Source organism: Rhinopithecus bieti, unplaced genomic scaffold, assembly GCF_001698545.2.
Source record: "Rhinopithecus bieti isolate Rb0 unplaced genomic scaffold, ASM169854v2 scaffold_48368, whole genome shotgun sequence".
Lineage (NCBI taxonomy): Eukaryota > Metazoa > Chordata > Mammalia > Primates > Cercopithecidae > Rhinopithecus > Rhinopithecus bieti.
Window position 1 is genome coordinate 748,630 of NW_016819103.1, and position 11,453 is coordinate 760,082.

The 11,453-nt window shown below is 48.9% G+C and overlaps 1 protein-coding gene across 1 annotated transcript in view; it reads left to right on the plus strand.

Annotated features, from left to right (window-relative positions):
- The window catches only part of ATG7 (autophagy related 7), a 288,133-nt gene extending 277,193 nt beyond the window's left edge, over positions 1 to 10,940 (plus strand). The window contains exon 18 of the mRNA XM_017858252.1: positions 7,746 to 10,940. Within this exon, the coding sequence (XP_017713741.1) occupies positions 7,746 to 7,778 (33 nt within the window). The 3' untranslated portion in view covers positions 7,779 to 10,940. The remainder of the gene's footprint in view (positions 1 to 7,745) is intronic.
- The last annotated feature ends 513 nt before the right edge of the window (positions 10,941 to 11,453 follow it).

An 11,453-nucleotide genomic window follows, 5' to 3' on the forward strand; every position in this document is an offset into this window, starting at 1 on the left:
AGCCAGTGGGGAGTGCCGAGGGGCTCAGGTCAGGCTGACCAGAGGGGCTGAGCCCGCCCTCACCAGTGGAGAGCAGCACAGGCTGATGCCATCCTCTCCCTAGCTGTCCAAGCCACGGGCTCTGCCTTCTGAACTGGGTCATACCGAGGTGGGGACTCGGGAGCCAGAACAGGTCAGGAGCTGGCCTGGCCTGTCCTTTCGGCTGCCCAGGTGTATTCGTGGTGCTGGTGGGTGTGGACTGCAGCTCTTGGGGCACCTACTGTGCATTCGCGTGACAGGCGGTGAATGGAAGTGTGTCTGGGGTGGAGGGGCCAGACTCAGAGACCGTCCTTAATCATCTTTAGAGGGTATTATGTTTAACAGGAAGTAGTGAGAGAAAATGGAAAAGGCCTCTTCCTTCACCCTTGCTAGCTTGGTCTCCTTGTCAAGTTCTGCTGTTTTCTCTGTGCTTCAGTCCCCTGCTTTGTAAAATGGGGGCAAAGATGTGACACCATTGTCCTCAGAGCTGCTGGGAAGAGAGTGGAGGCAGGGGTTTGAGTGACACTCCCTGGTGTGGACAGACCACGTTTCGTTTATTCATCAGTTGGTGGAAACTGGATTGTTCCCACTCGTGTCCTATTATGAATTCCACGTTTAACTTCTATGAATACTTTTCTATGAATACCACTGTGTTTGTGTACAAGTTTTTATGTGGACACATGTTTTCGTTTCTCTTGGGCAATTACCTAGGACTGGAATTGTTGTAGCATATGGTAACTGTGTTTAATTTTTTGGTGAACTGCCAGCTGTTTTTTATGAGGTGGCTGAACCATTTCACATTTCCAGCAGCAACATATGAAGGTTCTAGTTTGTCCACATCCTTGTCAACACTTACTATGATCTGGCTTTTTCATTGTAGCCATCCTAGTGGGTGTGAAGTGTTAGCTTACGGTTTTGATTCACATTTTCCTGATGACTAATTATGTTTCAGTATCATTTCATGTGCTTCTTAGCAATTTGTATCTTTTTCTGGAGAAATGTCTATTCAACATCTTTGCGCATTTTTTTGTTTTGTTTTTGAAACAGGGTCTTGCTGTCACCCAGGCTGGCGTGTAAGTGGCATGGTCATGGCTCACTGCAGCCTTGACCTCCTGGGCTCAAGGGATCCTCCTGCCTCGGCCTCCAGAGTAGCTGGGACTATAGGTGTGCACCACCACACTCAGCCAGTTTTTAAATTTTTTGGTAGAGACAGGTTCCAGGCTGGTCTCGAACTCCTGGGCTCAAGTGACCTTCATACCTTGGCCTTCCAAAGTGCTGAAATTACAGGCGTGAGCCACCATGCCCGGACTGGTCTCAAACTCCTGTCTTTATATATTCTAGATACAAGTCTCTTATCAGATATGTGATGTGCCATTATTTTATCTCATTCTGTGGTTGTCTTTTCTCTTTCTTAATAGTGTTCTTGGAAGCACAAAAATTTTAAATTTTGACTCCAGTTATTTTGTTGTTGCTTGTACTTTTGGTTTCCTTTTTTAGTCTTTAAAATATGTGACATATATGATTCAAAATTAAAAGGCACGCTCAGAGCAGTCTCACCTCCCCACCTACCCTCTATAGGGAGGCATTTAAATTAATTTCTCCTTTTATTGTTCCTGTGTTTATATTTGCAAAATTAAAAACCCTTTTTTCTTAAACAAAGGTGGTATGCTACAGATACTCTGCACATTTCTTTCTTCTCTTCTTTCACTAAAGAAATCCCGGAATTGAGCCCCTGTATCAGCTGACTTAACTCACTATGTTTCAGGGCCACAATAGCCCAGCTGTGGATGTGCATCAAATGGTTTAGTCAGCTGGTTCCCCGCTGAGGGCCTCTTGGGCTGTTCCCAGTCTTTTCCTGTAAGAGATCATGCAGCAGGGGTAATATCCTTTTGTATAGTGGAGGTATGTCTTCAGGACAGACTCCTGAAAGTGAGATGGCCAGGTCAAAAGTTCAGCCATAGGAATCGTGGCTGTTGCCAGATTGTCCTCTGCAGGGGCTGGACTGTTCTGTTTTGCCAGGGAGGTGTGAGAGTGGTTCCCCTACAGGCTCACAAACAGAACATACCGTGAAGCAGTGAGATTCTTGCCAGTGTGATCTCAGTGCAGCTTTTTTTTTTTTAAATCAGCTGTATTGTGTGATTTACATACGATGAAATACACCCATTTTAAGTGTCCAGTTAAGTTGTGACAAATTACTTCCTGTCACCACAGACGGGTTTTTGCCCTTCTAGGATTTCATATAATGAAATACGAAGTGTGGTATCCTCTGTGTTAGGGTTGTTTTCTTAAAAACTATATATATTCAAAGTGTATAAGATATCTTGATACCACATAGTGAAATGGTTACTACAGTCAAGGAAATTAACATATCTATCAACTCACATAGCATGTGGTGTGGGCACCTGAAATCTACACTTAGCAAATTTCCAGTATACAATCCAGCAGGATTAACAGTAGTCCTATGCTGTATATCAGACCTCCAGACTATTCATGCTACATGACTGCCACCTCGTACCCTTCGACCCCATTCCCCACCCCTTCCAGTTGGGCTTCCTTGGCCCAGGATCAAGACACGGAGATTCGTGTGTGTTGTTGCACGCATCAGTAGTTTAATGGCTCAGTAGTATCCATTGTATGGATATACCACAGTTTCTCTGGTTTCCCATTGATGAGCATTTGTGTGGTTTCTAGTTTGTACCTATTCTGAGTAAGACTGCTGTGGACATTCTGGCTGAAGTTTTTCTGTGGACACGTGTTTTTGTTTCTTTGGAATAAACAGGAGTGGAATGGCTGGATCACATGGTGAGCCCACACTTAAACAGTCACTAGACCTTTCCATCCCCACTAGGAGCAGTGTGTGGGCCCTTCCTGCCCCACATCCTCACAGACACCGGGAGGCACTGGCCTTTAGCTTCAGCTCTTTGAGGTGGGGTGTGCTGTCTCTTGATGGTTTTGATTTGCATTTCTCTGAGTGTCTTTTCTTACTTGCCATTATATTTCCTCTTTGGTGAAGTTTCTCTTCCAATCTTTTCCCCAAAAATCAAGTTTTTGTCTCTTTATTAAGTTGTAAGAGTTCTTTATATTCTCAATACAAGTTCTTTTAATATAGAGATATTTTCTCCTAATCTACAACTTGTCTTTTCATTTTCTCAGTGGTATCCTTCCAAGACCAGAAATTTTAATTCTTGTGAAATGCAAACCCATGTTTTTTTCTGGTTCTTTTTGTGTCTTAAGGAAACCTTTGCATTTCCTTTATTATGAGTAAGGCTGTGCATCTTTTTTTCTGTCTAAGGGCCATTTGCTTATTTTTTTCTGAGAACTGGCCATGTCTTTAGCCACTTTTTAAAAATTCGGTCTATTTGAGACAGGGTCTCACTCTCTGTTGCCCAGGCTGTAGTGCAGTGGTGCATTCACAGCTCACTGCAACCTCTACCTCCCGAGCTCACACCATCCTCCCATCTCCTGAGTTGCTGGGACTACAGACACCTACCTGGCTAATTTTAAAACATTATTATAGAGAAAGGGTCTCCTTATGTTGCGCAGGCTGGTCTTTAACTCCTGGGCTCAAGTGATCCTCCCGCCTCGGCCTTCCAAAGTGCTGGGATTACAGGCGTGCCTGGCCTCTCTTCTTGATTTCTAAGAGCTCTTTGTCTGTTACTGAGATGAGCCATTTATGGTATGTTGTGACGTTTTCTCAGTTTGTCTTTTTGACTGTTTTCCCGTGCATATTGCATGCATGTGTTTTTGCAGAGTCAAGTGTATCCATTTTTTATTGCTTATGGATTTGGGATCATAGGCTTTCCCTACTCCCAGGCTATAATGAGCTCACCCACTTTTGTGTCTAGTATTCTTATGGCTTCATTTTCTCTAACATTTGGGTCTTTATCCCATTTGGAGTTGATTCTAATGTGCGGGGTAAGGCATGGAATCAATTTTATCTTTTTCCAAGTGACTCTCTACTTCTCTTCATATTGTTTATTTAAAGAGTCTATCTTTTCCTAATGAGCTGAGATGGCACTCCCCAGGCCATTCTCATTAAAATTCTGGATTTCCACATGTTCTTGGACATGGTCTTCTCTCGTTTCTGTCCTCTTCGTGTCCTGCTGGCCATCTGAGTGTTTCCGTGCAGATGCACCCTGTCCTCCTCGGGGGTTTCATGACGTCTCCCTCAGCCCATGGTGGGGGCTTCTCACCGCTTTTCTGTTCAGAGGGTTTCCTGGGTGTCTCTGCTTCCTGTTTTCCCACATAGCCTAGAACCAGCTCGGCTGGCTCCAGAAAACATTTGTTAATCTTTGAAAATTGAGACTTTGTTAATGTATTCACTTTGAGAAAGCTGACATCTTTATGGATGTTGAATCGTCCTATGCAGAAACAAGGGGTATGGCTCTATCTACTCCAGTTTACATCTTTCCCAGGTGAAATTCTTCTAGGACTGTCACAGCTGTTTCAGAGGTTTCATATGGATTCTGTACATCTGATGTTAGGTTTATTCCCATGTGTTTATCTTTTTCATTGCTTTTATACTTTTGTAAAAAAATTTTATAGACCAGGTCTTGCTCTATTGTCCAGGCTGGTCTCAAACTCCTGGCCTCAAGCAGTCCACTCACCTCAGCCTCCCAAAGTGCTGGGATTACAGGCGCGAACCACTGTGCCTGGACAATATAATGGGTGCCTTTCTTCCTTTCCCTTTCCTTTTTTTTTTTTTTTTTTTTTTTTTTTTTTTTTGACGGAGTCTTACTCTGTTGCCCAGGATGGAGTGCAGTGGCGCAATCTCAAGCTCACTGCAAGCTCCACCTCCCGGGTTCAAGCCATTCTCCTGCTCAGCCTCCCAAGTAGCTGGGATTACAGGTGCCCGCCACCACGCCTGGCTACTTTTTGTATTTTTAGTAGAGATGGGGTTTCACCATGTTGGCCAGGCTGGTCTTGAACTCCTGACTTCGAGTGATCCACCCACCCTAGCCTCCCAAAGTGCTGAGATTACAGGTGTGAGCCACCACACCCAGCCTCTTTCATTCTGTTTGCAACATTGTTTGCACTGCATGTGGGGGGTTATAATTGGTTGTTGTCAATTTTATATCTTGTTCTTACCAAATACTTTTTCATTTGTATTCTAAGGATATCTTAGCATTTATTTTATTGGGGTTTCCAGGTGTACTTTGATATGAAACACAAAAAAATCATTTGTCTTTTCTTTAGGGTTGAACGTTTTTAAAGGTTTGTATTACATATTGCCAAATCTTTTTAAAAATATGGTACCAATTTATACTTCTCTTGTGGCAGTGTTTTGCCATACCCTTGTCAGCACTCAGTATTGATATTTTTAAAACCTGACAGTTTCCTATGATCTTCATTAAGAGGACATTCACCGTGCCCTTCTCCACACCAGGTGCCCTGCCGAGGACACAGCTGTGTTGAGGATACGGTGGGGAGTCTGCAGATCCCAGCCCCCAGTCCCACTCCAGTCCCCATCCCATCCCCACAAGTCTGTGTTCTAGTTGTTTCTTGAGGTTTCCAATGAAGATGGCTGCTGCCCTCTGAGCCCAGCCAATGGGACAAGGCCAGCAGAGAGCCCGTCCCTGCCCCCGAGATTCGCTCTGGAAAATCCCCGAGTGGTTATGTAAAATGTATTGCTCCCCGCCCCCTGCCTCAGTAGAACCGTGTCACAATAAGCCTTCCAGGTGTCGCGGGATCCCCTGCACAGCTTGGGCACTGCCAGCAGCCGTGGCCCCTCAAGCGCTGAATCTGTCCAGGAGCAAGGGGTCAGCCAGGCGCCTTCCAGGGCCAGCCCCAGGCCACCCAGTCCTAGTGTGGCTGAGCACCTATGCCTCTTCCCCATAGCTAAAAACCTGGTAACATGGATGACAAAATGGGTAACACCTCCCTGAAAGTTTCTGCTTTCCTATAAAGCCTAGTCCCGACCCCGGCCCCGGCCAGAGTCCTCAGGAACAGAACAACCCCAATCACCTGTTTGCAGAGGGCACTGCTGTTTGGCACTGACCCTGCCCTGCCCAGGCTGGCAGCCCTCCAAGGAGGCTGGGCAGGAGGTCCCGGAGGACACGGCCCACAAGGCTCACCCTTTTCATTCTCCATCTTGCCCCATCACCCCCCACCTTGGCCGCCTCCTCCAGGCAGCCCGCCCAGCCGTTTTCCACACACCCGTTCCCAGCACTGAAGCTTGCTTGTAGCGTGATCTCAGGCCAACTGCCTTACCTCTCTGGGCTTGTTTCCATCTTCACCTCACAGATAGATGTGAGGAGTGAAAGGGGGAGTATTTGCAGCAGGTCTGCACAGTGCATGGCAGAGTGGGCTCCATGAATGTGTGTTCATTGAATAGGAGAGTGAAAGAACAGATGGATTGCGCTGGCAAACCCTCCAGGGGCTCAGTTTCTTCCACTCAGACCATCAGAACCCAGAGATCAGATCCAGGGACTCCTAAATGCAACCTTTGTTAGCAACACAGCCACCCTGCCCTGCACTGCTCAGTCCCACCCTAGGGGAGTTTTCAGCCGCACTGAGGATGAGCTCGGTGGGGACCTGACCCAGAGAAAGGGACATTTGGTCACTGGACTCCAGACCGGCCCATCCACAGCCTGGCTGGGCCGGCATCTAGACCTCGCTTGGCAGTCCCCTCCTGAGAGCTCAGATAGTTGGGCCTCAGGGGAGACGGGGGAAGTGAGAGGGCTGCCTCCCCTCAGCCTGGGAGCTGGGTCCTCAGGAGAGGGAAATTTCCTTCTATTTATTTTCAACGTCCTTGACTTTGAAAGCCAAGCTGGTGTTGATATTTACCTTGGCCAGGCCTCCTGTCTCCCCGGGCCAGCCTCGTGTAAACATGCTGTTCCTTCTCTCAGCCCTCCTAGCACTGAGGTGGCCTTTTGCAACCAGTTCTAGGAATTTTGAAAGTCTGAAGGCGTAGCTTCAGGGACTGGCCCTCCAGGGAGCCCAGGGTGCCAGGGACCCTGAGACCTGCTGTGCTGGCCTTGGGCTCTCTCCCTGGGCGTTCACACCAAGGACCACAGGGAATGAATGGGCCTGGGCCCATGCGGGCAGGGTGTCTCTTGCTGGGTCCCTCAGTTCTCCTCACGGCCACACTGGGGCCTCCCGCTCCCCAGGGTCACTGCGAGGCTCAGACTCGTTGAGGGACTGTGGCAGGATCTGGCTGTCTCTACTGTCCTGCTCCAGGCCATCTCCACCCTGGCTGGTGGGGAGGGCTTGCTCTTCAGCTCTCTAGTGTGAGTTGGGAGTGTCGGCAGCTGGACTATAGTTAGAAGGAATGTGGAGCAGTCACCCAGGGTGCAGCCTCCCGAGGCAGCACGTGCCCACACCAGAATCGCTGCCCTCAGGGAGCTTGCCTTCCAGAGGGCAGGTGGACTGCAAGGAGAATAAGCTGGCTTGGGGTGGGGTTGAGTGCTGCAGAAGCCAGGATGAGCAGAGGCTGGCTGGGTCAGGGACAGGCCCCCGAGGTGGACGTGCAGGAGGTGAGCAGAGGAATCCCCAGTGCAAATCCCAGCCCTCCACTGTTGGTTCCACCAGGTGGTTCACGCACTAGTGACGCCTTGGCAAGTCTGAGATTTGGTGTCCTTGTACAGAAATGGGGTGACAGTCCCTCAGAGACAAGGGAGTGGTTCTGCAGGTGGGAGCTGCCATGACCACTGCAGTTTTAAAGCATCCGTGTGCCTACCACCAGGCAGTGGGACATCTTGGCTGAGCCTCTCCCCTTCTCCACGCAGATCTGGGACATGAGCGACGATGAGACCATCTGAGATGGCCCCGCTGTGGGGCTGACTTCTCCCCGGCTGCCTGCTGAGGAGCTCTCCATCACCAGAGCAGGACTGCTGACCCCAGGCTTGGTGATTCTGGGCCCCTCCTCTCCATACCCTGAGGACTGGGACCCCCTCCGCTGCCCAGGAGCGGCCAGTGTTCAACGTTGCTCGAGATTCATGATGCCACCAGTTCAGAGCTAAATAATAACCTTGGCTTCGGCCTTGCTGTTGACCTGGGACTTGGTCCTCTGTGCAGTTTTTATTTCTTGTGACAGTGTGTTAGCCATCCCTCAGGATCCTTTCCCCTTGGCCCTCGGGGGGTGGCCCAACACAGACCAAATGGGGAGGCGAGCGACCAGCTCCTGTCCAGAGCCACTGCAGGAGGTGGCACCCTCATCCCCAGGATGCCCTGCCAGCCTCACTGCAGGCTTCTCCTGTGAGGGCCCTGGGCATGGCTGAGGGTGGGGCCCTGTGAGCACACTGCAGCCTGGCCCTGGTGGAGCAGGAGGAGAGCCGAGCTGGGTGCGAGACTAAAGGGCCCACACGACCCACTGACCCCAGATTTCCACCACCAATGGAGTGAGCCGCCCAGACATGGCTTTCCTGCCTCCCGGCCTGTCCTCCGCTGTGGGCATAGCATCTGTGCCTGCCTGCCTGCTTGAGGGAGGAGTTTCTGTTGCTGCCTTGAGCTGGGGGAAGAGCCTGGGGCAGATCCTGGCAGCTGCCTGGATGAGGTGGAGTCCTCCCTGCCTTTATGAGCACGCCAGGCCCAGAAACGTGAAGCCTGGGCTGCCTTCCTGCCCCAGCTCAGGGGAGGGGTCAGACAGCTCTACCATGGGTAACTCAGGCCAGAGCTGCTGTTCCTCTTTCTTCTGGGTGTGTGCAGCTGTGAGGCCCCAAGAGCAGGGGTTGGAAACCCAGGAGAGGCCATGGCCTGGGTACCTCTGACCACCCTGCCCCGTGTAGAAGGCATCGTCCCTGAAATGCTGTAGGAACCAGAGGCACTCTTCCTGCTATTTTATTCTTTCAGCTTTCGTCTTAGGCCCAAAATCAAAGTGAAACTTGAGTCTGGGCTGACCCTTACAACAGCAGGATTTAGTAGGGTCGATTTCAAATGAGGCTTCTCCCAAAGTAGCCAGTCCAAGTTGCGGTGGCTGTCGCTCAGCTCATGGGAGCTTCATGAGGACACAGCCGGCACAGGTGCAGGGCCTGAGTCCGCACACCCAGCCTGGCGCTGAAACTCGGGGGCTGAAGAGCCACACGTACACTATGTGGTTTAAGAGCACTTTATTATTGTTCTTAAGGCTACTTTTAAGTACAAAAAAAAAGATGGCCTGCCAAACCTTTTTTTTCTTCTTCCAGGAAATACAGGCCACAGAGAATGGTATATTACAGATTTACACACACGGAGAGAAGGTCAGAGCGCACTGCAGGCGGCGTGGCTCTGGGAAGACCTTCACGGAGCCCCTTCTTAGAGCAGGGAAGGGGGCTCTTTCTCAGTGAAATGTTTGGTTTTCTGCTGCCCCCCCTCTGCCCAGGACCCCCTCCAGGGTACTGCCTATCCCAGATAGGTCAGTGCACCAGGGGACCTGGCCACCAGCACCACCGACCCTCCCAGAGTGACGCCCTTGTTCACTGACAAAGAGACCTGTCCCAGGAGTGTCCTCCACCGAGCCGGTCAGCAGTGGGTTGTTTTCCTGTTACAACGCTCAGTAGCCTGTAGCAATAACAAACTAGTGGCTATGAATGCAGATGCAGTGTTCTCATAGAATAACTGTGTTCCTGCACTTTTACAGACAAATCTACGACAAAAAAAAAGATCAACTTTTTTTTTCCAAACAACAAAAAATGAATGATTACAATAGGAAAGGGAAAAATTAAATAGCTACATATCATTAACAAATTAATGTTCTTCAAAAAATACCTACAAATTTCTCTGTACATTCTTTACGCACAGCGTAATGATGGTCTTAAAATTACCTATATAAAAAAAGTGTTCTCAACAATTTTTCCTACAGAAAATATAGGGGCCTGAATGCCAAAGCTTGGAAGCCCAGTAGAGTGGGAGTGAAATGTGTGCGGGGCAAGGAGAAGGGCTTTTCTTTCCTCTACTTTTCAAAGGCCTGCAGCCACCCTGTGACTACAAAAGCCAGTCCTCCGACCTTTTCACCCAGTGCCAATTTCCAAAATTGAACAGCCAAACTGTAAAACCAGAGGTTGTGCAGTGTGCAGAGTCCACAAAACCTTGCAGGTGAGGTGACCACACCCATGTCACCTGGTCAGGTGCCATCGTCGTGAGCCTCTGATGGGCCAGGCGGAACACAGCACACCCCAGGCGGAGGGGACAGAAACGCTCATTGACCAAAAAGGAGCAGCTGTGACCTCCACAGCTGTGTCTGTCATGCTTGCTTCATCTAATTTCTAGTTAGTAGCTATTAATATAGCAAATAATAAAATGCAGTAATAACAGTATAAAGTCAGAGGAATGTATACTGCCTTGGCCCCAGAGTACGAGGAAGCGTATAAAACACCGTATCACAGATTGTCAGTAATCTGCTGTTCAGCCAAGAGAGTTCAAAGGGAGCAGTTTCTGCATGTAGGGAAGCTGGAAGACACAAACCCCACCTCCCCTGGGAGCTTGTAACAAAGCAGACAGGGATGCAAAAATGCTGTCAGCCGGCAGCAAAACTCCAGCATCCCACACCGCAGCTGACCCACTGCTCATCGCGAGGGCCTGCCAGGAGCTGGCCTCCCGCACTACTTGTGAGTAAAGTGAGTATCAAATACAAATCTTAGAGTACAACTGTACCAGCAGTAAGTATATCTAGGACTGTAACTGACAAAAATAAACTAATTCTGAAAAGAAGATAGTAAGTATTAAGGTTTTTGTTTACTGTCTATATAATTAATAGAAACCAGCTATTTTTTCTCCATTAAAACATGCATCACGTTTAAAGCACTATGGAATCCTCCAACCTCAGCTCTAGTCTAACAAACTGCAGTGTTCAGAGAAGGTAAAATGCCCGTGATTGGTAGAGTCTGCAGTCCAGTTGCAAGCACCTGAAACCTAGAGAGAGAAAGACCTATAACCTGTATGAGACTTCCCCTTCCAAAGCTGTATTGTCTAGATTAAAAAAAAACAAAAACAGTAACAACAACAAACACACAAATGGTCAGAAATGTCATCCTTAAACCCTTTGTTTTTCAGCAGTTTGCCCTCAGAGTTCTGGCATCACACATAAAGTTGTCAGGCAACTTTAGTCCTCCTCCAATAGTGCAAATCAGACACGACAGTTCTCTTCAAGTATACACACGCACACACACGGACCGAACCAAACACGCCGTGGAAGCTGAGCCACACACACCCCGGTCTCAAGAAGCAAAGGAGAAAGCACAAAGCGTCTGAGTCACCAATTCATCATGGCTTGTGACCGAGAAAGCGCTGTGGAGTCCTGGCCCCGTCGGGGCGGCAGACCTGCATCAGAGGTTTCTTTGGTAACTGAGGCAGGAAGTAAGGATGCTACATTAGACAGATGTTCCACACGTAGTTCCTGCTATCATGTTTGAGGGCCCCCTTGTACGGATACCAAGCAAGTACAAAACAGAACAAAATCCCAACAACATGGTTTTGCGAATAAACCATCCCTTCCCTTCCCCCCACCCCACCCCATGATT